The sequence below is a fragment of the Sinohyriopsis cumingii genome, unplaced genomic scaffold, assembly GCF_028554795.1.
Source record: "Sinohyriopsis cumingii isolate HCF-2022 unplaced genomic scaffold, ASM2855479v2 utg002080l, whole genome shotgun sequence".
Taxonomy (NCBI): Eukaryota; Metazoa; Mollusca; class Bivalvia; order Unionida; family Unionidae; genus Sinohyriopsis; species Sinohyriopsis cumingii.
The window spans coordinates 955,001-982,033 of NW_028316126.1; the positions used below are offsets into that span (position 1 = coordinate 955,001).

General features: G+C 34.1%; 1 protein-coding gene across 1 annotated transcript in view; it reads left to right on the top strand.

Moving 5' to 3' along the window:
• Positions 1–27,033, top strand: part of LOC149771167 (dynein axonemal heavy chain 2-like) — a 54,136-nt gene extending 27,103 nt beyond the window's left edge. The window contains exon 4 of the mRNA XM_089948788.1: positions 26,840–27,033. Within this exon, the coding sequence (XP_089804914.1) occupies positions 26,840–27,033 (194 nt within the window). The remainder of the gene's footprint in view (positions 1–26,839) is intronic.

Genomic DNA, 27,033 nt, shown 5'->3' on the forward strand with positions numbered 1-27,033 from the left:
ATCAATTGGTCTTGGAATGTATTCCATTTGCAGACCTAAGTTGTGTCCTGTTGACCAAGTAGGACTTGAATCACAGTAAGGCTGTATCACGAATGCCAAATACATGCTGGAGACGGTGAAGTAATATAGCATGGTCCTTTGTGTCAAATGCTTCAGACAAATCAAGGAGGGTGAATACTGTAATCTTTCCGCTATCCAAAGCAGAGAGAATGTCATTAACTACTTTTAGAAGAGTAGTTTCATTGATGTGGCAAGGGCGATCTGCAGATTGTACATTGCTAAAAAGACTTTTTGAATTCAGATGAGATACAAGCTGAGATAGAACAACCTTTCCTAAGCTTTTTGATATGAATTGGAGATTAGTTCTTTAAATCGGTATGGTCTAGTGTGGTTTCTTCAGCAGAGACTTTACAATGGCAGTGTTGAAAAAATGATGGGAATTCCCCGGATGAGAGAGAGGTATTAATTTAGTTAGTGAAAGCAATACTGGGTCTATGCACTCAAGCAGCAGTGATGCTGGAATTGGATCAAGTTCACATGACTTTACTGCAGTCTTCATCACGATTGTACGTACAAAATCCATAGAGACAGGTTCAAATGCTGCTAATGGTTGCCGCTCAAATTCTGTATCCCAACTGTATGGTGACGACGAGTCGATTACAATTATGGTATCAAGCTTATCTCTAATATTTTGTACTTTGTCACGGAAGAAATTTGCATACATGTCCGGAAGGTCGAATGGAGAAAAGGTAGTTGGAAGTGGTGTATATTTGTTCCTTGACATTAGCTTGTTAGTAATCTCGAAGAACTCTTTGCAGCCGGAACTTTCCATGATTTTAATTGTGTAGTGGGCTGATTTCGCTGCATGGATTATATTTGTGACATTCTTCCTAGTGGCTTCATAGATTTATTTATGAATAGTGAGTCTGGAGGAAAGCCAAAGCCTTTCAGCTTTACAGCAATCTCTTTTAGAAGTGCGATGCTGGTCCTAAACGCTGCTATACCATGGAGAACACTTTTGAATTGATCCTCTGCACTTGGTAGCTGGGGCATATTTATCGTGCAATGAACGCAGGCAGTTATCGGTTTGTTCTGCTGTAGGAATTAAGCAATGTTGTAAGGTTTGTTTGAATGTCATGCATTAATTTGGTTCTATTTATCATATGGAGGTTTCTCTCAGTAGCAAATAAAGGTGGAGGGTTGGAGACTGATAAGTCAAGATGGCACATAATCCTAAGGTGAACTGATGCAAGTTCATGGGATACCAGGGAGGACCGTAGAATGTTATTATCAGGACTATGAAGAATCCAGTCTAAAATGTGACCATGTTTATGGGTGGGTTGTTTAACTGACTGTTTGAGGTTGAACACATTAATGGAATCTAGGAGCTATGATGTATTTGGGTTTCCGGAACAGTCAAAGTGAAAGTTGAAATCTCCAAGAATAATCAGGTTGCCACCTAACGATTTTCCATACTCGATGAGATTCTGAAACTGCTCCAAAAGATAGATTCAGTCAGCTTGTTTTTGTCTGCTAGGAGGAGGGCGGTATAGGCAGAATAAAAATGGACTGACCTTTGCTCCAGTGTACTTCATCTGAAATGCCTTTTAAAATCGTTCTTGTTTGTTTAGTTCTTCTTGCTATCTTTTTAGTTTGCTCAGCAGTTTGTTTTAACGTTGGACGAAGACCTTCAGTAGCTTCAGCAATTCTCTCAGTAACTTTTGTAATAGGTTTAAATAGTGTTTCTATATCTTCTGCAAATTCCACCTGAGACTCCTGATGTTCTTAAAGTTTTCGTCTAACAGAATCACGAACATAAATAAATATCTAAATTGCTTCTAATCTCTTTCGAGCTAATCCAACTGTAAAAGATTCAGCACCAGATGCCATTATTGATATAACAGTTATCTAGTTATCACATGAGAAGAGGCGCGACCTGAATGAGACTTCAGGCGGGTAAACAAAAAACATACAGATTTTAACAAAAACACTAAAGACGAAGATAAGGTAACAAAAGCCTAAACCACTTAGAGAAACTTTCGGTAAAGTAAGAGGTTTTGGTTTAGCGTCAGTGGCCTTATGTTTTTAGTTTTTTTTTTCGATGAGGTTTGTAGTTTTCAACGTTACGTTTCAGCAAAAGGTCTGCTTGCCTCCTCTGCTCTCGTAACGTTGGGTATATTATTGGTTCAGTGCTGATCGTTGTATAATTTCTGTAATATGTAACATTATAAATATATTATTGAATGTCGTTTCTTCACAAGTGTACGGCCACGTTATGAAGAGATCTTTGTAATGTTGATTATAAACGAAATAGAAATAGATATAACCATGATCAGCACTTCAGTCACTGAAATATTCAAGTAAACGTGTGCCAGTCTATGTAACTTATGTAAATGTATCTCTCATATATAGGACAACATAAATAAACATGTAAAAATATCATACCAATTCCACAATGAAGACAAAACAATGACAACTATTGTGACATAGTGTCCAATCAACCGTCATATCTAAATGGCATACACGTTTCTCTTTAGAAGCTGCATAATTGCAAAAAAGTGGTGTAATTTTGTCTCGCAGCATATCACTTCAGATTAGATAAACGTGTTTACGTAAACACATCAAAAATTACAGTTGAGTTAAATTCCACTTCGAAAATGTTATTTAAAAAAGACCCATTTAGTTAGTGATTCCAATACTTGTTGAACTTAATACAATTACCTATTTATCCATTTTATGACCTCGTCAACATCAAATTCCCACTGAACGATATGTAGTTCTCCCCATTTATTAGGGATGGAATGTATATCGTACGTAGGGCCTTATCATACAAGGTTCATGACATATAGTGGATAGTGTAGTCAGATAAGGTTATTATTAACTAACAAATGCGTTGACACTATTTCTAAATCTACTGTCAATAAACATGTGCATTGCCTTTGCAGAGTCCAGTTAAATGATCGAGTTTATGATCCCTATACATACAAACATCTCCGTTACCCCACTTATCGTTTGATTGAGCTTACGGGTCGCAAAGCTGTGCATCTAGCTCCGTTGTCTGTTGATCCAGACATATTCTTACGCAGTTTGTTTTTGTATATGATTTCTTCAGTGTGGTTTGTCAGTGGACACATTTTGCAAGTTTTACAAATATATATATATATCCATCATACGGCTGTACAAATGACTGAGTAATGTTCGTTTCAATTGTTTGTTTCAATTGAGTATAACTGAGTCATTTTGCTTACATAAGATTATTTGAATATTTATTTTTGACTACATGAGATTATGTGAGTCTCACTTAAATTCCAGAAGATTATTTGATTCTCACTTTCATATGAATCATTTTGTGTTTTCCTACCTGTGAATGTTTGGATATAATACTTGAATGAGACGTATGTTTGGAGCGTGAAAGAATCGCTGTATATATATATATATTATTTTTATTAGTTCATTTTATATACATTGTCATCATACATCAGTGTTGCGTTGTCATTCGATCCGGGCATTCATACAGGTATATCCTGTTACTTGTCATAAGTTCTGAATTTATCGTACATACATCCCTCATATATGATTTAACGGTTACTCTTCTTTATCACAGATTATTTGTCAGTTTAAGTTATATGTTGTGTTGACATGTTCGAAAAACTCTACATTTTCCTAGCTATATTTGCCTATTTGAGGCAAAGCTACATATATAAATAGTGCATTCCTTCATTGCTAACAATTTTATATCCATCAACTCTGCACAATATGTCTATTTGTTTGCCCGTTTCATTTTTTACAGGCTTAATATATGTATCAACAATAACGTTGAACACTACAAAAAATATACAATTGAGAATGAAACTAGTAATACAATTAAAGTCGCATAAACCAATTAAATAGTTTACTCCTAATGTAATTATTATCAATAACACATGAAATGCGAATTTGCAAATTCAGTGTTGTAAATATTGAGTTATTCTTGAACAAACTGGTACGGTATAAATTAATTGTACTCCTCTTAGATTACGTACAGCACCTGTCACCAAAGTGATGCATTTGTAGAATGTCTCTGCGACTTCTAGTCAAACTATTCAGCTTATTCACCTAACACATCACTATATGACATTTATACAGGCAGTGTACATACAGAAGGCTGGAAATTGCAGAATTGTCCAGCTGGTTTGCCTGGCCGAATGTCCGCCTTTGATTATCTGATATAAAATACGGCCCAGTTTTCACAGGTAAAGGCCGCTCCAAAGACCTGGCTGGAAATATAAATTTATCACTGAAATTTTGTCACCGAAATGGCATATCAGAGACGGTAGGGTTAGAAGAACGGACGGTTCTGTCAGTAAGCTCCCCGTAAATCATATTTGTCTTGATCTATTCGACCCAAAGGTCCCCATGTCGGAACGGCTGTACAGATGATGAAGGTGTTGTTGTAATATGCATTCGAGTCAATGGATCCGATGTGAACGGCGTGTGGTTGGACCAGCTGTTTACGGTGCATAAAACTGTTCGGCACCAAAGACCTGGCTGAAGAAAATAACAGGATACCGAATAATCACCAATGAATCGGTAAGACGTAAGTTATCTCCCTTGATTTATACCGTCTTTACTTTCATTTATTGCCGAAATGATGATAGCTATTACCGTCCATTTCATGCGTACAGCAATTGTTTTATGAGCATATTAGCATGTTCCTTACAAGTACTGTATTATTTTGGCAAATCAATACATGAATAATTAGCTAAATCAGAATCTTAGACTTGCTCCTATGACGTTTTATTGAAGGTGAATAGTAGAAACAAAACAAGAATTATGGTAGATGTCCTTGCTTTGAATTTGCATATAATCATTTCAATAGATATTCAACTGCTTATACACGAAAACATAAATTAAAGCAGAAGCATGTACTTGAATTACTAAATCGGTAAAGCACTGTCGAAACTAACAGAGCAGAAATATATGGCGTTTTTACGATCTTATGCAACTTGCATAAGGTCAAGCAAACAGTCTTTTGACGGTGGTGTTAAAAGAAGTTATGAAGGGTGATAAAATCATACACAGTCTGGCAGAAATGGTACAATAATATATCATATCTGCAGTAGATCGACACTTACGCACAATAAATCCGAAAAGAACGTTGAACGGGCCGATAGGAACACAACAGTGGATGTATCGTTGGAAGATGAATTGTACCACGTTTAATCTATACAACTTCAAAGCTAAAAGCTTTGAACATTGGGCGGTACCAAGGCGAGGAACTTGTCAAAAGCAATTCACTTGGTCTATTGATATTGACAGGGAACAATAATTTATTTTTTATTTTTCGTAGAACTGGAATCACGATGAATGGGGCTAATATTCATCAGGCAAAGTGATTGTGGAATGCATTTCAAGGAGACCGTCACTTGTAACTGTTCAAGTGATCAGCATACTTAAAACATATTTAAAATAAAATGTATATAAATCAATATTCCTTTGTTTATTAGCAAACAATCTGTCGATAATCTTATCATCAGTTCTCTCATGATTATGACTCCTTAAAGATAATAATTACTCATAGATATCATCAAATATGCGTTAAAATGACACTTGTGTCCTCATCTAATTCTAATGTTTTATTGACCATAACTTTCGGAGCAACAATATTGCAGATCTTTGCATACTGTGTGTGGACCAATGAAGCAATTTAAATCTAAATTTCTTTCAAAATAGAGATTCATAATTTAATCTTGTCGATCATTTTCCAGTTTCAAAGAGTAGCTGTTAAAGGTTAGTGAGGTTGTACTCTACTCAGTCAATTAAGGTATGCTAAAAGTACAACGGAACGAAATTGTATCGTTCTGACAGGATTCCGTCTCTCATGCTCATTCTTAAACATTTGTTTCCTATTAGATAGTATTGTCCTTACAAAGTCAGTAAGAAAATGAGTGGTCTAAAGTAGCATGGTAGTGCTCCTGAAATGTTAAAGAACATAAATGGATTATCGATATATTGATGGAAATAGCAAGGACAATGAAGGAATCGATTTAATTGCACCTGTTCCACATACTGAGGATTTAATCGATTGATAATTCCATCGGACTGTAGTGAATTTCCAGTAATCAATCTTCCGACTTTAGAAATTATGAATAATCTGGACCAGAATCACTCAAATATGCCGTAACAAGAAAAGAAGGAACTAAAAAGCTGTCCCTCAAATATGAGCACTTTTTTCCTGATTTTCTTACACAGCAAATACAATCTACCATGCCGTTGAAATTCTAAATTCCACACTTCAAATAAATGATGCAAAATTGATAATTAATTGATCCAAAAGTGAGATTTGTGTTACATTTCTATTACGAATCGTGTGATATGGACAATTTAAACATATTTATGCTAAGGCCAAAGCTATCTCTGAATTCCATGTGGCTATCAGTAAAAAGCATCATAAACGAGATTTTTGTATGGCTGGTTCCAATTTGTCCATAATTGCAGAACCCAAGATAAATGTATTGAGCAAAAAAAAGGCCTCTCTGGTCAGGCTCTATTTTAAATTATGTACTTCAAACCACTTGTCATCATGGTTTTCTATTTATCCGATGAAAGTAGCAGTATTATGTGATGGCTGCCATAACAGTCACACATGATGTCAGCACCGCAAACATAATATATATTTGTTTGGTAAAAAGCAATATATAAAAACAATATGCCAATACGAACATTCACTCAGAGGTAAGAACAATATGATTTGCAAGATGACGGCCATATTGACTATCCGATTGGCACACCTATCATTAATGACTGAATTTATATTATCATTATCATGAGTTCCTTGGTTTGGAGGACCGTTGGGGCACTGCACGACACCTAACAACCAGGTTCCTCCATTCCTCTCGAGTTTACGTCTTTTTCAGTGCGTCGCTCAATGTCAAGCTTGTCCACTCTCAAATGTTATCTTCCCACCTATTTCTTTGCCTACCTCTCTTTCTTGTACTTTGTACAATTCCTTGTAGAATTATCTTGGCAAGTCCTATTCAACGTGAGAATGCCCATACCATTGCAGTGTCCATTTTGTCACTATGATCAGGAGGTCATCGTGAGGCCTAATGGCTAGTCTTTGCCTTATTTCTGCATTGGTGATATGTCTTTGTATGTGACGCCTAGGATCTTTCGGAAACATCTCATCTGTGAAGCCTGTATCCCTTACTACAAGTCCGCTGTTATGGTCTATGATTCGCAGGACTAGGGAACTATCTATATCATCAGTGAGTGCATCAGCCTGGCTTTTGAACTGAGTGCGATATTCTTGTCCTTTCAGATGGGCTTAAGTTTTGTGAGCGCTGTTGTTGTCTGTGCAATCCTGGAGAGTTTTTCAGGCTTCGATCATTCATCTGTTACAGTTGCCCCCAAATAAATGAAGCTTTGGACTATTTCTAGCTTTGTACCGTGGATCCTGATATCAGTGCTGATGCACTTGATGTTGTTGGTTGTAATTTTGGTCTTCTCTACACTAATTTCCATGCCATAGTCTGCAGAGGTTTTGACAAAGCTCTCTACTAAGCTAGCTAATTCTTGCTCATTTCCTGCTAGTCCATCAATGTCATCCGCAAAAGGTAAGTTATTAATTGTTCTGCCTCCGATGACTGGCCCTCTATGTATATATATATATATATATATATATATATATCAAAGATATCTTCTCTTGAAAACCCCAAGTTAATATGACTTTCTGATCAGGAAGAGTTGCAATACGAATTAATTGATCAGAGAGAAAATATATTGTATGGATGACAAATCTAATTCCAGCTAGCCTGGGCTAGTGAAAAGTGTTTGTATGCAAGATAAATCTTGGATAAATTGGTAAATATATTCATAATTTTAGAAACGAAACTCTGAAAATATTTACCCGTCATCATTCTTACAGGGCTATAGGCATACCTATCTTAGAAATGCCGTGCCCCAGTATATTAGTTACAGAACCCTAGAACAGTAATTCACATTCAGATCCACATAACAATACAATGCCTAAATATACGTGCTTAGGTGGTATCATGATTATTATGATTACAAGCACGGCAAGGCGCTACAAAATTAACTATTCCTGCAATGGCAGATCACTATGATATATAAGGTATAATTAAACATAATGGGTTTTCAAGCATTGTATACATTGCCTAAAAAAGCAATAACCAAAAAATGCTGCTATTGTATTATTCAAAAAATTACGGATTAATATTTTATTTAAATATATTTATTTGTGTCATTCCTAATGGAATAACATTTCCTCTTAATGTCTACTTTAAACGAAAATATTGCAGAAAACTGTCTTTACTGAACTGTACTAGTTGTTTTTATTCCCCAAATACAAATCAAAGACACATAACAAAACAACGGGTCACTATATACACCTTTAGAAATGTTTAATATGCATGTGTATATATAAATAAATAGATTAAGTGTATTTCATCAATGTAATGCGATATGTTGAGAGATATTGAGTATTTATAATTGATGTGCATACTTCTTGAAAATGAATGCTTCTATCAAGTTTGATAACTGCATGCAAGTGTGTAAGTGAACAAAAAACGGAGATCAATGAGAATTATAATAAATGGTACACACTAGTTCAATGTGAATTATTGTAACCAGTGATACATGAAAAACTATATAATGACGAGCGACATGACTCTTATATAAAACATGCATACATGTTAACAAATACGTGGATTTGACCACCTCTTGCTAATAATTTGTGCCATTAATATATATAACAATAACAATGTTTCATAATTCAACATTGAACAGTGTCCAAGACCTCAAAATGTGAGCCTAATGTAATCAAAGAATATAATTAACCGAACCATACATGTAGGTCATGATTTTACCTTCTTTTGTAGACGGTTGAAACAAACAAAATTAATAATTGCATCCAATTTCATGACTGCATAACCAAATTTATGAGGAAATATTACCTAAATGGATAGATATGTATGTAGTCATACAAACGTGAGATCACGTCTTTTGGGCTAACTTTATCAGTTAATTATTGTACGAGAGTTGTTTCTGGTGTCCACAATTCCTTTTAAAATATTGCATCGTATGTTCTCCTGCAACATAGTCCAATGTCATGTTCTTAATCTTATTGCAAACGGTCCTCGGAAAAAATAAAAACCACACCAATGCAAATTATTTAGGCCGTGATAATATTTCTCACAGTGTCCCTCTCAAATGATGTGTTGGGTATAGGGTATCTGAATAAAAAATAGAATATTTCCCGTCTAACAAAAATCTGACAGATGTCATTGTACACACACACACACACTAACATACACTCACACCTACCTAAACATCTCTCTCAGCCATGTATGGACTGAATATTATATTAAACCCATTTAAAAAAAGGAAACGAAGACGTCATATTCAAAATATTAATGCTATTTCTGTTTTAATGAAAGTTATGTTCTTGATGGGAGTAGCATTCACACTGTAATAGACCTAAAACCTGAGAATAAAAATAACAATTAATGATTAATATAAATTGGTACTTTAGCATATTAGAGGATATTGACAAATCAACACATTCAAAAGTGTAATTTGTTTGGATCACCACGGAAATTCATTTAGAAAACTGTACATTTGGATTTACGGTAGATCCTAAAGGACTCTTTGAGAGTTAGCTCTTAACCCTGTAAGTTCGTTTTAAATTTCCACTTTGAATCGCAAATGTTTTGTTGAACTGTTTACAAAATATTTTGTTGTTTGCTCTATTGTGTTATTTTGTTTAGGATATTAATACATTAAAATATTTCCGAAAGCTTGAATTTGCGTTGAAATTAAAATTCACTTTGTTTCAAAATGTTTTAAGTCTCAGGTATTCTAAAATATTATATTTGAGAAAGGAATAGTGAAACCAATAAGATTTCACAATTTCATATAAAGTGGATAAACTTATTTTATATCGTACCAAGACCGTTATTAACTTCTATTTGAAATGAAAGACTACGTAACTGGGTCATATACAGTGATATTCTAGATGACGAACAATATTGTTGTAGACGTGAATAATCCACTGTAGTTAATAGTTACCTTAGAAAACACCAAGATGAATATGTCAGATGAAAATACATTCTGTAGATTGTATGCTCGTTTTGATATTATGAACAGGCATTTGCCCTTAATGGTACCAGCTTACTTCATTTTGAATTAAAACACGTAATTAGTAGTAATAAATGATTACGGTTTTGAAGGCTGTATATGCCAATGTCAAAGCTTGTGTGAAAACCGTAAATGGCTCGACAAAAACATGAATTGCTTTGTCGTATGGTGACGATTATGTATTAAAAATATATAAGACAAACTGAAAGAGCACTGCAACATCTGGAACTAATGAGAAACCTATGAAAACACTACAATTTTATTGTATGGAAAATTAAGACTTTTGAGAGGATTTGAACGACGGTATTATGATAGTTGCCTGATTGGCCTGACTGACACTTACCATATACGACCTTTGTTACTTATTCGTTTCTAACATATCATGGTCTATTTAAAAAAAAAAATTCTCGGAATTGCAAAAAAAACTATTTGATTTTGCTTTCTAAATGACTATGTCTGGGTCATTGAGAATCATTTCAAGGACATGTTGGATCAAATCAGTGTGATAAATCAAAACTGTTGGTACATTAGCAGACTCAAAACTATTGACATATCAGTACATTCGAAATTGAAATTAATCTCGATCACCACGGAAATTCATTTGAAACTCTATATATTTTGATTTCTAGTAGAGCGTTAAGGACTCTCTGGGAGATAACTCATAATACTTTAAGCTGGTTTTAAATTTTCACTTTATATCGTACATGTTTTGTTGATCTTTTTAGAAAATATGTTGCTGTTGGCTTTATTATGTTACTTTGTTTAGGATAGGAATTCATTTAAAATATTTCTGAACGCTTGAATTTACTTTTGAAATTGAAATTCACTTTATTTCCGATTTGTTTAAGTCACAGGTAATCTAATTTCAAATATTTAAGAAATGTATAGTGAAATCAATAAGACTTGACAAATTCATCTAATGTGGGTAACGTTATGTTATATCGTACCAAACAAGTTAGTAACATATTTTAAATGAAATACTAGGTAAATGGGTCACATACATTGATATCCTAGGCAAAGAACTCTGTTGTTTTAGACGTGAACACGCCACTGTATATAATATTTACCTTAGAATACACTGACATGAATATTTATGATGAAAAGAGGTAGAGGTAGAGAGTATGCTCGTTGTGTTGAATATGAATAAGTATTATACTATATTGGTACTAGATTACTTCATTACGAGTTAGTAAACGAAATTGTTAGTTGTCAATTATTACGTTTATAAAAGGTATATATGCCTTTGTCAAAGCTTGTGTGAAAACCCCAAAACGCAGGACAGAAACATGAATTATATTGTTGTATGGTGACAGTTAAGTTGCAATTCGAGAAACAATACTAGACAAACTGAAAGATTATTAAAAGATCTGGAACTGATAATAAACCAGGGAAACACTATAATTGGAATGTATTGAAAATACATACTTTTGACTGGATTTGAACTATGTCATTATGGTTGCCTGATTTGAATGACTGACATGATAAAATATACAACACTTGTTGCTTATTCGTTTCTAACATATCATGATCTATGTGTCAATAAAGTGGAGCGGAACAAGCTGCAAACGCACTTATAGTTCGAATACAAGTCTTACTTGTTTCGGTAAGCTGTTTACAAAACCTCTATACAAATTATATCAACTAGATGGTAACAATAGTTCACCAAGTTTGAACTATAGTTTGGATGTTCATTGTTTTAATAAAACAGTTGACGCCAAGACTGTAGTTACGACATTTGTGTAAATATGCTATTGGTATTATAAAACAGATTGCATATGCTTTTAATTTTAACATATTAAGTAGACTGTCACTGTAAATAGGACGATACGAGAACTAAGTTCTGCTCCAAACTATTCCAATTGAATTGAGATACATCACTAATACATTAATATTGCCCGCTATGGGTATCGGGCGAAAAGGGATTGGTGGGTAAATAAAATAAAAACAAACTACTGTTTTCATATGGAAAGAGATAGATTTGGTTTAAATAAAGTTAACTGCATGATTAAAACTCATTTAAATTCAAACAACGTAAGATATTTACCAACACAAACTAAACTGGGGGTCGAATGTAATGAATATATTACGATTATATAATAAGATCAGAAACTATTTGAGTTCTCAAGTCACGCATTGATTAAACATGCGAACAAAGTTCACTTACTAATTAGTTTCAGAAACGGTTCATTTCCGAAAATGATAAATATAGGAACGTTAACAAAATATCCGATATGATGAATGACTGGAAACAGTTTGTGCGGATAAAGAAAATGAATTTCACTTTGTTGTTAAATATCCCATGTATGATATTTGAGCAATGCCTATTTACGTTCGTGCCATCATTGTAAAGCAAAAGCACTTACAAATTAATAAACCTACGTAAGAAATGACTACTACTGTTACTACAACTACGACTATCATACAGCATTCTGCTCTTTATCCTGCAAGCAGCAAAGAGGGCGAACAGACCTTTTGCTGAAACGTCATTTGCTTAAAATACGAAATAAAAATAGTCACTGACGATAAACCTAAGCCTCTAACTTTACAAGTGTTTCTCTCCCAGATTCTCTCGGGGGGTGTAGTTTTTTATGTTACTTTATTTTTCGCGTTTGTGGTTTTATTTTTTAATTTACGCGGGATCTCGTTTGCCCGCCCGATGTCTAGCTGAGGTTGCGTCCTCTCTGCTGCTATAATTAGATCATTATTTATATACCAATAATGGCACCTGGTGCAGAATCTTATACTGCTAGATTAGCTCGTGAGAGATTAGAAGAAATTATGAAATTTCTTCCTGTTCGTGTTTCTATTAGACGAAAACTTCAGGAGTCTCAGGTAGAATTTGCAGAAGATACAGAAAAATTATTTAAACCTAGAGAGTTATAGAGACTACTGAAGGTCTTCTTTCAATGTCAAAACAAACTGCTGACCAAACTGAAAAGATAGCAAGAAGAACTAAACAAACAAAAAAGATCTTAAAATATATTTCAGATGAAGTAGAGGATACTCATACGTTCGAGATAGATAAATAAGTTCTTGAATATATTGAACAAGCTTGTATTAAAAAGGGTGATACATCAGAACAAGAAAATATTTATGCAATTGACAAATTTAGCGATGATGGTATTTCCAACATAAGAAATATTAAAGAGTTATATTTACCTATATTTGCCGTGCATTGTTATTATAATAAAGAAGCGTTTTTGAAGCATGTGTACTCTGATAAATATGGGATTATAAAGTACGTTATAACCTTGATAGGATCGATAAAAGAAAGATGTAAGGTATAGTTACTTTACTGGTGAAATAATTAACATTAACTATATTAGAAAATCACAACGGCTAGAATCACACAAACTATTAGAATTACAGGAGGAAACATCTCCAACAATAAGTGATGAAGAGGCTGAACACAAAAGTAAACAAAATGCAGAAGCTAAACGAGATAAAAAAAAAGAAAAGGACCCGGAATTTGAGAGAATTAGACCAATATGGGAATTAGGTTCTTCGCCAGTAGGAAAGAAGCAGAAGAATCAACTGGAAGTTAGTTTTACTCAACTACTCAAGTAATTGGTTTTATTGCTTGTCCTAACAAGATTCTTTCTGACGTAGACATATTAGAAATTTTGATTGGCGGAAAGCGTGCTGGAAATAATTCGCCAGAAATAATAAATTATATCTCTGATATTTGTCAAAGATTATTTACTGGCGGTATGTTGGATCGCTACATATTTCGTTCTCTTATTATATCGGACCCAGCGTTCGATATGGACGCACCGGATCTTAAAAATGAATCTATAAGAGGTTATCAATTTTGTTCTTATGACACACGTGTACCAAATCAGCGTGGTCGAATTGAATTAAAAGTTCAAGATACAAGCAGATATTTATTACCTGCTGAAACATTTATCGACGTAGACGGTATACTTTTAAAAGCGGATGATACAGCATAGAGACTTTAAGATTGACCTGGTTTTGTTAACTAGAGTATTATGGCATTATTTAACAGTGCTATATACATGATTGACGGAAAACATATTGAATCGTGTCTCTAAATTGTTGGTATTTCTAACTCGATATTGGGTCTGTCAAGATATTCATATGGTTATCCCAGGTCAGCTGATGTTTGCTTAGGATACCGTTGATCAGCCTGAGGATAGAAACGTAACGCTAAATGCAGCTGGGGACGCAGTTGCGTCGACTAACGAAAATTACAACCCTGGATTCGCAGTACGCAGATCAATGTGAAATGACTAAACAAATTGTTCCATTGCAATTCCATTATCATATATCTTTTCATGTTGTGGAAATGTTAGAAAAGTTAAATTTGGAGCTAAACACACTGTGGTACTTCTGAGAAAAAACACTGAAAAAGATGCAATCTGGCGAAAAATCGCAGTTGATGCTGGTAAAGAAATACTAACAAAACTGACTCTGTGGTTGCCAGTAATGACTCCGTCACTTGCTGAAGAAGAAATACTACTTGCTTTTATGAATTCAGGTGGCAAATCATTGTTGTATGGGTTGCCAATGACTACAGATAGCGTCGAAAGCAATGCGGCTGGATTATTCACATGGCAAATATCTTCACAGCAAGGAGTTTCTGCACCGCTTCGAATATTCATCTCATTTCAGGAAAATGCTAGAATCGATTCACAGGAACGAAATCCAATGGTATTTGACACACTTTGAGTTTCTGAAGTTACTTTGAGGATAGATGAGCATCAAGAACGATCTGAAAAGATTTTTTAAAAATAAATGTTGAACTAAATCATGTAGCACGTGTTTATCATCAGTTAATGACACTGATGTTCACACTGGTTTACAGATATCTCAGCGGGATTTCACAATATTATATCCGATCTATTATTTTGCATTGGAAATTTAGATGTATTCAGGCAATATGTCATTGATATACATTTACAAGCTCGTGTAGCTCGAATGCCCGCTGGTGGTTACAGAGCAGTCGCTTTTATACTCTGCGACAAAGCAATGATACTTGAAGGTGTTGGTTGACAAATGAGAGTCATTGACACACCAGCAGAAAATATGTAATTAAATCACTCATCATTTTATATAAATGCCGCAAATGACTCGTTAATATCTCTCTGACTCCCCGTTAGGTGGAAAATTGCAAGGAAATCTTGCTTGTAAATGTGTTAAAAATATTACTTAAAATGAGTACATTTCTGGTGTTGGTCCAAGCAAATTATCATTGATGAAGACTCAATTTAAACACTTTAATACGGCTTTACAATCAAAAACCTGAGTTCAACTTCATCTTTCTCTGATCTTTATTAAAGACTCAATTAATATTGGTGGAATATTTCCACTTTCTGCAGCTCTACTTATTGCAAAAACAGCTGCACTTGGTGATGTAAGAAGTACTTCCGGAAGGTTTGGTAGTATGATTGTTGATAACATAACTGGAAAAGGATATAGAAAGGTAATGGGAATAAGATTACCAGGAACGCCTCATCGATACGGAAAAAGGTCTGAGACTTCCAGGAACACTTCGCTAGTTTTGCCTTATGTCAAATTTTGATTTACTCGATGCTTCTAAACAATGAAATATTTAAAAAAATTCAGAGGTGTTTTTCTGCGTGACCAATTACCAAAACAACTGAACAATATTGAAACAGGTATCATAAATCTTGATAATAATTCTGGTCCAGGAACTCATTGTGTTCCATACGCATTTGATGCACCTGGTTCTATTTATTTTGATTAATATGGGCTTCCTCTGCGAAGATAATTTTTAAAAAAACTCCAGAACAATTCCACTTTTGTATTCATCATTGCCAGCACAAACATTAACTGAACCACCAATATGTGGTAGTGAAGTAATTAATGTGCTCAATGCTGTAACAAAATCAGCATTACCACCACATAAGGTCGTGCATGATTATACTAGTAACCGCGTCTATTTAAACAGATCTTAAAGAATAATGCTGAATATTAACGGAAGTTCTTTTCTTAGTGGCATCACTTAAAGGAAGAAATAATATGATGATACTGATCTGTGAAATTACGCGACTAAAGATGAACTCGCTGATAGTATGAACCTCTCTGGACCAAGATGAAGTAGATATTTTTTTCAGGATGAACACGGTGTTTTCAAAAGGAGTAATATCAAATGGAATGACAGTTCGTAGGGTTCTCGGTGCTACTACGGATAATATTCCTGTTTTTACCAATGATGGTAATATCAGAAACTCGAGTATATCAATCACAACTATCATAAATGAAACTACAAAAGTGTTGCTAATCGTTTGAGGAACACTGACGATATAATGACATGCTAACTCAGCAGGAACGGAAATAAAATAGTTGTTTTAAGAGATCCAACATCTGATAAAAATGCTGCAATAAACAATATGCATGCACAGTAGATGCTAAATTATCCACGTTGCGGGCCTAGTATGACGTTCACGTAAATAGGATTTTAATACTCGTATAAACTTTCAACATGAATAAAATCGCAGATGATTTCTTTGGCACCCCGTTGACTATGGACGTAGCCTGCTGTATAATTTTCATAAATCTATATGCAACAGTTATTGTATATTTATCTTAAAATTTATGATTTTGTAATGATTCCAAGGCAGACATCGTTTTCTCTCGATCAAGTGGAACTTTTATGCCGTCTTTTTTATTTTTTAATGCAGAAACAATGTCATTAATGTTTTCTTAATTCATTTTATTGTATGCATATATATATATATATATATATATATATATATATATATATATATATATATATATATATATATATATATATTATAAAATATATATTTAAAATAAAATATATTAGGTCATCATTAACCAGTTTGGAGGATGACACAAACTCCTGTGCACTTAGCAAGATCAGAAGGTGATATATTTTACACAACACAACATATATACATATAATCGTAATTATAAAGACAGCACAACAGATACAAAAACATTTGAGGACGGCACAAATACATATAGAAGCCTATTTACAGCATTGTATATAATCATGTATTTACAGCCTTGTATAAGCATATTAACAGCGTATTATATACAATCTTTATTCTAAGGACGGCACAACATATAATCTTAATTCTATGGAATGCACATATACATAAAACCTTAATTATGTGGACGGCACACCATATACAGGAGCATTTTCTACGTTCAACATGTTTTTGCACCACCACCCCCCCATAATCAACTCCGGGAGTGTGCAAAACATCACCCACCACGTGGTCCTATGGTCTTTAAGGTGTTTTTGTCTGTTGAAGTTCGATGATGGGCTGGGCCTCCAATTTTATATAAAATAATTGCTAAATATTCGCAATCATCGACAGTTATCGGTCATGGGTTTCGACCGCCAGACCTCGGGTATATGAATTCAACATTCTAGTATTACGCCACGTTCCAATCTTACAGATTTACTTTTCAGAAAATATTATAATGTAACCTATGCTGGATCGCTACATACTGAATAAAATTACAGCGCAGATATGTTTTCTATTTTCCAAACGTCGATAAAATAATTATATATATCCCCGTTTGTTTGTATCCCCCTACAGATTTCAAAAACAAGAACGTTTAATGTGATAAAACGTGCACATAACTAAATTGAATCATTGATTTTTAATTTCTGACCTGATTGTGACCCGAATGGCACTAATGCTCGCATCCAATGCACCATTTCATGCTTAACGGACTTTCCTTTCTAACACGGCGCCATATTGTGTACACTACAGGCTAGTTTGTTTCCACCAGACAACATAATGACGTAGTTCATTCTGTTCGGCAAGCCTGAATAACTGTGTAAATTACATAACGTTGAGATTTTGGAATTATATCCGTCTGCATCCATGAACACAAAAATTAAACCTCTTGTTCAATCCATGTGAAAAGAGTAGTTGTCATTTTCCTTTGCTTGATTCGACATTGTAAATATCGAAAGCAGACGACTTATGTATGTACATCTGTAGTCGTGATACACTCCTTTGCTGAAAATTGACTTGGCCATGAAAATGGAAATGGATCCGAGCATGTCCGTCTATTGCATTGAAAACTTCCGTTAAGCATGAAAAGCCCATAAGATGTCGATGTTAGGGCCACTCTACTCAGAGTCAGGTTAGAAATTATAAATCAGTGAATGAATTGAATAAGTTCCTTGCACGTTTTATCACATTAAAGGTTTTCATTATATAATTCGGTGGGGGGGGGGTACAAACAAACGTGTTTGTATTATCAGACTATACTTTGAACTGTTAAACAATTATGTTACTTCAACGATATTAATTCTTACACAGATGGTTCATTAATTAATTACAAGGACAAAATAAATTGCGATCGACGCAGAAATATTTACAACAGATTTATCTCTCTTCTTACAGAATTATATGTTTTGGGAGTAGTAGGTAAAGGAGGTTATGGAGAAATATTTACTGCAAACTTTTCTCTCTTGGAAGTAGAAAAAAGGCGTTTTCATACGTTCATATCTCTCACTGTGACTTTTTAGTAACCCATCAACAACCAGTCGTCATACATCAGTTTGAAACGATAAATTGACATTTGTATCATAATTAATATTAATTACTGAACGATTACAAAAAATAAATTAAATAAATAGATACTAATATAAGCTTGATAACTGCTTTATTACTGTACTGAGAAAACTTATATTGACAGTTATCTCTCTCAATAATGAATGGTTATTTTGCTTATATTTTCCTGAAAACGCAAATTTGTATATATTATCTTCGAGGTATTTTACAGCACGCGAGTTAAGAACAAAATATCTCCCCGCTAAATTTATAAATTTAAATATTATTTCTTCGAAAGTCTCTATATTTGTAGATACAACTGATCATGCAATTTTCGAATGATTGCCAGTATTTCCAAATCTGCAGTTGTGGCTCTGAGTGATAGCTCTCAGATTAGATAAATTATTATCAATTTTCATGCTGTTAATGTGATCGATCACAAGACCATCTTCGATTAATCCATTGAAACATTAAAGTATTAACCTATGGCAAAAATTTATTTTACTTTTCCCGTTACTGAATATGAGATGACCAGTATTAATAACATATACGACTGTATTTTTTTAGTTCACAGTGCTTGATTACACAATCATGATTTGCCTAATTATTTTTAATGGTTGGATGATTTGCAAAGTCTTTCTTCTCCAAATATATAATATTATTTGTTTAATTGATTATAAGCCTAAATTATTTCTTTGAAAATCTAGTTAGATAATCTTCTACATTTGTGTTATCTTGTCACTGCCTTTATTTTATATCATAGTATTGTTTTAGTTCTCTGTATTTTTTACTACCACATTGCACACACAATTGCGTGCTTCCTCTCACTCTAACACCTCATTTCAAACACGGTTTTGGTCCTAGACTTCCATTACGCACGCTTTGCAAATGATGTCCTCTTAATTCGTTAACGCCGGCTTTGTTACAAGGAGTCAAAGAAACTATCACTAACCACTTGCTTTTATTCTTTGTTTGAATCATTATATATATATATATATATATATATATATATATATATATATATATATATATATATATATATATATATATATATATACATATATAAATGGATGAATTCGAGAGATTATCTAAGGTTAAGCCTTATACAGATAAATTTAATCTTGACAGAATATCCCCTGTCTTAACGATAAATGCTCGGGTAGATCCGAACAATAAAACCTTGATTAATAATATTCATTACGCCCATAAAGAATTTAGCAAAAATGGCGCTTCTCATATGTGGTCAGCATTCAAAATCATGGTGTCGATATTACGATGAACGACAAACGAGTAGCAACGATCATTAATTATCTCGACAATCGAAAATATCTTTTCAAGGTAAAGTTTGTTAGCAGAAACAGACAATACCTGGATTATCCGTCACAAATTTGATCCTATCCTTCATAGTAAACATAATGTCATACTGAGCACAAATTACAAACCAAGAATCAAGAATGTTGGCTGGTATTGCCAAACCGTATTATGAACCAGCGTATCATGTAAGAGCAATTATCAATGGAATTTATTTGATAAATGATAAACCCAGCGTTAACAGTCTAAAACAAATGAAATTTTCAAGACTAAATTGTGCAGCCGAAAGAGTAGTTGAAATTTTACCATTTTGGAATTTGTCTCACGGATAAAAGACGTAACACACAAGAGTACGGATAAATAGTTACGGATACCAGAGCATCTTTCAATGATGTCGCTGAGCCAGGATGGAAACAAAAATTCCCTATAATATTAAAGACGATAACCGGATACATTTTATACGAATAAAAGTATAAATCCAAAGGAGCTTCGATTGAAATTATTGATCACAATGCGCATGAGTGGACCAATGCAGTAACAATCTTACCACGAAGTCAAATTGATGAATTTTATCAAAGAGACAAATTTTATTTTATTAGCGAAATAAGTAAAAACGATCCTATATCATTATGGTTATTTCAAAGTTCTTTTGATGGAAACTATAAACAATTTTCACGACCCAATGGCGTTATTTATCGTACTGAATCTCTCCACGAAGAAATGAAAAATCTTAAAATATACCGATCATGCTCAACAATTAATCAGTAATTGTTTTACATTGCAGTTCCTTATGTTCATTTTGCTTAAGAGATAATTCGTGGAAACAAACTCTGATTTTCTCAATGATATAATATCCAGTTGTGACAAATATGGACACGGTCGATTATGGAATAGTAAAAAGGATTATAAATATTTTATTACTTTTGCTATGGTTGCGTCTTATCCCGAAAGTTGTCTTGTTATGGGAGAGTAATCTAGGTATTTTGAGCGATCTCGTCGTTCCACACACAAAATGACCAGAGTATCGCTAAACGGACCATTGCCAGATTTTGACCTGACTGGATTCGCTTTTATCGACTCATTTAAGTTTACCGAAGGTATTCATCCAATTTGTTATGTCTGGTTTGACAAACATTTTTCAATACAAATATGGACACCAACAGTATTATTACGATATATGCTCGATGTAAAAATACTGATATTTCTGACAATAAGTGAAGCAATTATATAATATCTCCGCAAAAAGAAGTTTGGTTACCAAAACACGAGAAATATTCGGATAACGAAAATCCCGATATAGCCGATTACGAAAATAAAATCGCAAAAGATCTTGGCAGAAAAATAATCGGTAAATTTACCCAAGGAGGATCATATGATCATAAACGACATTGTACATGATTAATTATATATGATGCTGAACTAGATTCTATAATTACTGATGCAATGAAAAAATACATGTATAAGTCAGTAAGATATTATAATTGCTATACAACAAAAAAATACGTTTATAAGTTGAAGCATTGTCAACTTATCGGACGGGACTTAATTAGGTAAAATTGTGAGTTATATTGATGGTGATTCACGACAGTTTACTCATTTAATATCATCAATGTCGCGTACGTTTCGATAAATCTATTATCGATGATATATAGAGTTTTTGCGTTTGCTGTGAGAGTTTTATATCAATAAAAATATTTAGAATTGTTTGAAAAATTGAAAATCGGTACTTTTGCAAAATGGGGCAAATTGAGAATAAAACAAGGAAACATACTTGATTTTTCTGAATCTACTGACTTGAAAACTAATATATTTATTAAACGAATAATCAAATATCAATAGTGTCATCTGCGCCGTCAGTGTAAGATCGTGTGACCAGACATGAAACTATTTATCTCAATGGACCTGATTGATCTGGTAAAACAACTCGCATGATTGAACTATTTCGGAATTTCACTATGGTCGTTTTAACCCCTACACACAGACTCGCAAGCAAGGAAAATTAGAGAAATAAACATGAAATCATGTACTTATCACAAATTCTTCGATGATAGGGAAATAAATCGACGCCTTATCGAATGGGAGAAAAATGTATTCCAAAGATTATCGTTCGGGATGAAATATGCACTGTATCATTAGAAACGCTTTAAAATATTTTTTGATTGGTTATTGACAATAAATACTGCTGTGATAATGTGTGGCAATCATGGCCAACCGCCACCTATTGTTGGATAGTCTCCACACGAATGGCTAAAAATTATTTTTGATTATTATGAATAAATAAGTGATAATCATAGCTCGCTTGATCACGAATTAAGAGAGCTTAAGTAGTTAATCAGACTACAACCGAATAAAGGTTAGTGTGAAATAATGCGTGATATAATTTCTGAAAATCCTATGATCATTTTTTGAAACTTATGGAGACTAAATAACTTAATAGTTGCAAGTAGAAAAATGGTCAGTATTACACTTCAACATCAATTATTTCTGATACATAAATAAATAAAGTTAAATCTACCCATACCATCATGTTATCGAACGGTTGATATGCAAAGGCAGAATATCGATGTTGGTATACCGGATTCGACATAAATATAAAATCTTGTATTAATTGACATTGTCTTAGTTTATATGAATGTTGTTGAGAGCCTGTCAGCCGTGGACAAAACTCAATGGAAGCTACGATACACAATGACAATTCATTCATCACAAGGATTAACAATCTCTGATACAAATGCTTGATCGCCAATGATCGTATAGAATAGTCGAATTTAGAAATCTCGCAGCGTCTCGAGTCAGAAGGATATCTCAGTTGCGGAGAATTGTCATAGACTTTACAGAAACTACTGGCAACACCGAAGGTGTTGGATATGTTATTGACAATGATAAAGTAAAGAAAAAAGTTAGTCATAAACAGTGTGACAAAAAAAAAACCTAAACGTGATTTTGATCTTGATGCTGAATTTATAATGTCATTAAAACAACAACATACTAATCTTTGTTCGAGCTGTAACGCAGTAATGTTGTGGCAGTATTCAAATAATTATCCGAGACAATTTACGGTAGACAGAATTAATAGTAAGTTTGGTCATACACACGAAAAAATTTGATGCTGACCTGTCTTGCATGCAATCTTCGCCGATATGCTAGTTTACAAACGTGAATGCGGTGGTAATTTGTTGTCTTCAGGAATTATTTGTAATTGCTCTCGTACGAATCTAGGCTGAGTAGCAGTTAAATCTAGTCTGTATATTGCAGGTCTACCAGTAGATCTTACCACGCTATAAATGTTATGTGTCGTAATACTCCAAATAAGATCACATGCTCTTTTTATCACCTTCAAGTTCACCGGGTTCATATAAATATCTTACAGTCACATTACTTAATACTGGTCGTTATGAAAATTCATGTCGCTGTATTGGTATGTGTTCTTATGTAATTGCATTAACGGGTTTCATGGCAATTGTTCGAGTAATTTCATTATTTAACGCAGCTATCACACTTGGTAATATTGCGAACCGTTCGCGGCATCTATATCCTGAATTATTTCCTTTGCGCATTGATACTCAAACACCTGCGCAGCAAGTGGTCGATTAAAACGTTCAACAATTACCTGATTACTACTAATTGCAGTATGTCATCGTCTGATTTTGACATTAAGTTGCTTCATCAACGATGTTACTCCACCAATAAATTCTCTGCCAGGATCAACTTGTAATAGTTGTGACCATCGTAAGGGTCCTCATTGATAAATTTGCTGGAAAGCAGAGAAAACCTTCAGCTGCTGTTGTAGTTGATAAAGGTTCCGCTTCCTTATACTTACTTGCATCGTCAACAATATTTAATGCGTATTTGTATGATAATTGACGTCTACATATTTTGATAGTGTCATGTGGTAAAAAAATATCTTCTTGATGAAATTCATTGTGAATGCTGACATCAAAATGTGCGTACACGATTCATTTAGGTGATGGTAGTTAACTTTGCCGTATTGGCTGTCGTGCTAACCATGCTTCAGCAGCAGAACGTGTGACATTTGCTCCATCAGCGAATTTACTAATTGGTTGTCTACCTTTCCAACATCCCCTTAGGCTATAATAAATCGATTTCATTATTTTAATAATTAGTTTATTAAATACCGGCTCCGAATAATAATTTACCTTTCATCGCAGATCTTACCAACGAATTAAATAGTGATTCTTTGTACGTTTTATTTTTCATAGAATTCAATGCATTAATCAACTTCAGATCTGCACTATGTCGTTTTTGTAAATCAGTATTTTTATAAGCTACATCATGAGCGTGACATGCTCGATAAATATCATATATAGGATATTCTCCAGGTCTTGGCTGATTTAGTTTATCAAGTCGGATATCAAATCTTTTACCAGGACGACAATAATTATATCCTGGAAGATGTTTTTCTCCTGGGTATTTAGCCCATGGTGTTCATGGTAAGTTTCAAAATGAAGTAGCGAGATCCACCAGTTTTACTGGTAGAAATACATTTCTATTTTCTTTTGCCACATTTTATACATTTACCTGCAAGCGCGCGTCGTTTATTTTTGTTATCTTTGTCAACATATTCGTATGAGTATGTGCTCTACATTCAACGCAACATAGATTCATTTTATGTATTATATTGCTACAACATGATGTCTTTGATTTCTCAGCGACACGAACACAAGCGCCTGTAAAACATATTTCAGCATTACCGAATTCCATAATAATTATAATAATTGGTCCTTCTGGATCAGGTAAAACACAATCATTACTTGATTTGATAATGAACTGGCTTAAGTGGGACAAGTTATATATAGTTGCACCATCAGTTGATGATCAGAGATGCTAAAATGTACTTAATGATTTTAATGAAAATGCAAAATTACTAAATGATGATATTGATGACATTATTAATAGTATACAGATATTGATGAAATGCGGTCTGAATATGAGTTTGACGGATTTATTAATAATCTCCTAGTATATGATAATGTAATGCTAGATAAACAGTCAAATCAAGCTTAAAAAATTCTCGAAGTAGGAATGCAAATACTAATGTGATTTATTATACTCAGAGATATACACACATACCTAAGTTGATCAAAGATAACTTTAATACTTTAGTTGTGTTTAACGGAGATAATACACATAGTCTGAGAAATATTCATCAGACATGGTGTAGTGGGGATATGGACATGATTGAGTTGAAAAACCTCTGTTCAAAAACACAATCTACTCCACACGGAATTATAACAATACATTTACACGATTCTATAACAAGTTAACGTGTAGGTCATGATAAAATATTTGGTTGATATAATAATGATTTAGTTATAGCAGCAGGGAAGGTGCGACCTCAATGAAACGTCAGGTTGGTAAATTAAAATGCACATACAAATTTCGACAAAAACCAAGTAACAAAAAAAACTAACCCAGTTAGAGAAACTCTTGATAAAAATAGAGGCTTTGGTTTAGCGTTAGTGACATTTTTCATTTCGCAAGAATCTTTTACTCTAAGCATATGACTTTTCAGCAAAATGCATGTTCACCCTTCCTGTTGCTGAGGTGCTTCTAGAAACAATTATTTTCACTTGCTTGCATGATAGTGTGTGAATGGTGTAAGGTTGTAAGTATTGTTGGTGCTAGAGTGTGTTTGACGGCAATATAGTGATTGTTTATTTTAGGTCCGTGAAATCAATATTTTGGTTGTGTTATGGTGTATATTGTTAGCTTTTGTGTAAGGTGGTAGATGCTTCACGTCCGTTCTTCATGAATATTAAGCGTGGCGTTCTACAGTATGTCTGCGCACCGCTGACTCGTCAATAAGGAAACAATGAGCAGAGTAAAAACACTGATTGAACTCAAAATCCAAATGGTGTATACTTGTTGCCTCCTGGATGAGCTAGCCATGAATACAATATAAAAAAATGCAAGTCTTTAGCAGAAGAAGTGGTGGTGAAATAAAAGAAAGAGTGACGGTGAAAAAAAGATTTTTTTCCTCATCTGATTCTCAAGCAGGGTTGTGAGGTAATATCTGTGGTGAGGAAACCACCACAACGCGAACTACCATTAACATTACCACCATCGAGACCCTCTGTCCCTCAAATTGAAAATGGGGAAGAGAGGATAGAAAGACAGCTTCATCATCTCAGGCACATCGTAGAGTAAAGACGAAAGAGCCTTCAGTTTCCCCAAAGTGAGAATTGGGACGATGAGGCCACCCATCCCAGTTTTCGCTCCCAAAAACAAGAAACAAGCGGGATAATTACTGGAGAAGAGGCTATGTATGAGGTGCTAGAACATGGAGGTGCAGTTATTTACGTGGAGCCAAAAAAAGGCCCTTAACAGAGCTAATAAGATCTCTAGAAAAGAGAAACTGATCTATTTGCCTAAAAATGTGTGTGTTTCTTTTCTCTTACAAAATTTGCCAAAACACCCTACCGCACTGAATATTTGTGTGAGAAAGTTGAGTAGTTTGACTATAAATACTAATTCACTTTGAGTGTTATGGTACGTGTTTTGTAGGGCTGGTGATTGTTTGGGTGCGTTCTTTTTGTTGAGAAAATAGCTTTCCTTATCTACTGTGTATTAGTATGTGTATATTGGGTTTTGTTGGTATTAGTGTGTTGGTTTCTATATCAAAGTAAAATAGTAAAATTTTATATCCCTGCTAGTATCCATATGGGTTGTTTCTTATATGATATGTGTAGTTGGTGCGGGGGACTTCATGTCCGCTCTTGACATATACAAAGCGGAACGTTGGGCAATCGTACCATTCCTCGCTGACTAGTCAAAGATGCCTACAACCCAAGTGTACAAAATGTAACAATTACAAGATGTAATAAATAACCTGAACATAATTGAAGATTTGCTAGAAAAGACGGAGACAGGTGTCTACAGCCCCAGAATAATAAGGAAAACAAAAGGAATGTTGAAAGATATTTTTGAAGCAGAAACAAGAGGAAAAAGCGGACAAAAGGGAATGGAAAAGGAGAGGAAAGAAAAAAAAATAAAAGAAGACAAATCTCCTGGAACGGTAGAGGTGTTTGTGGATAAGTAA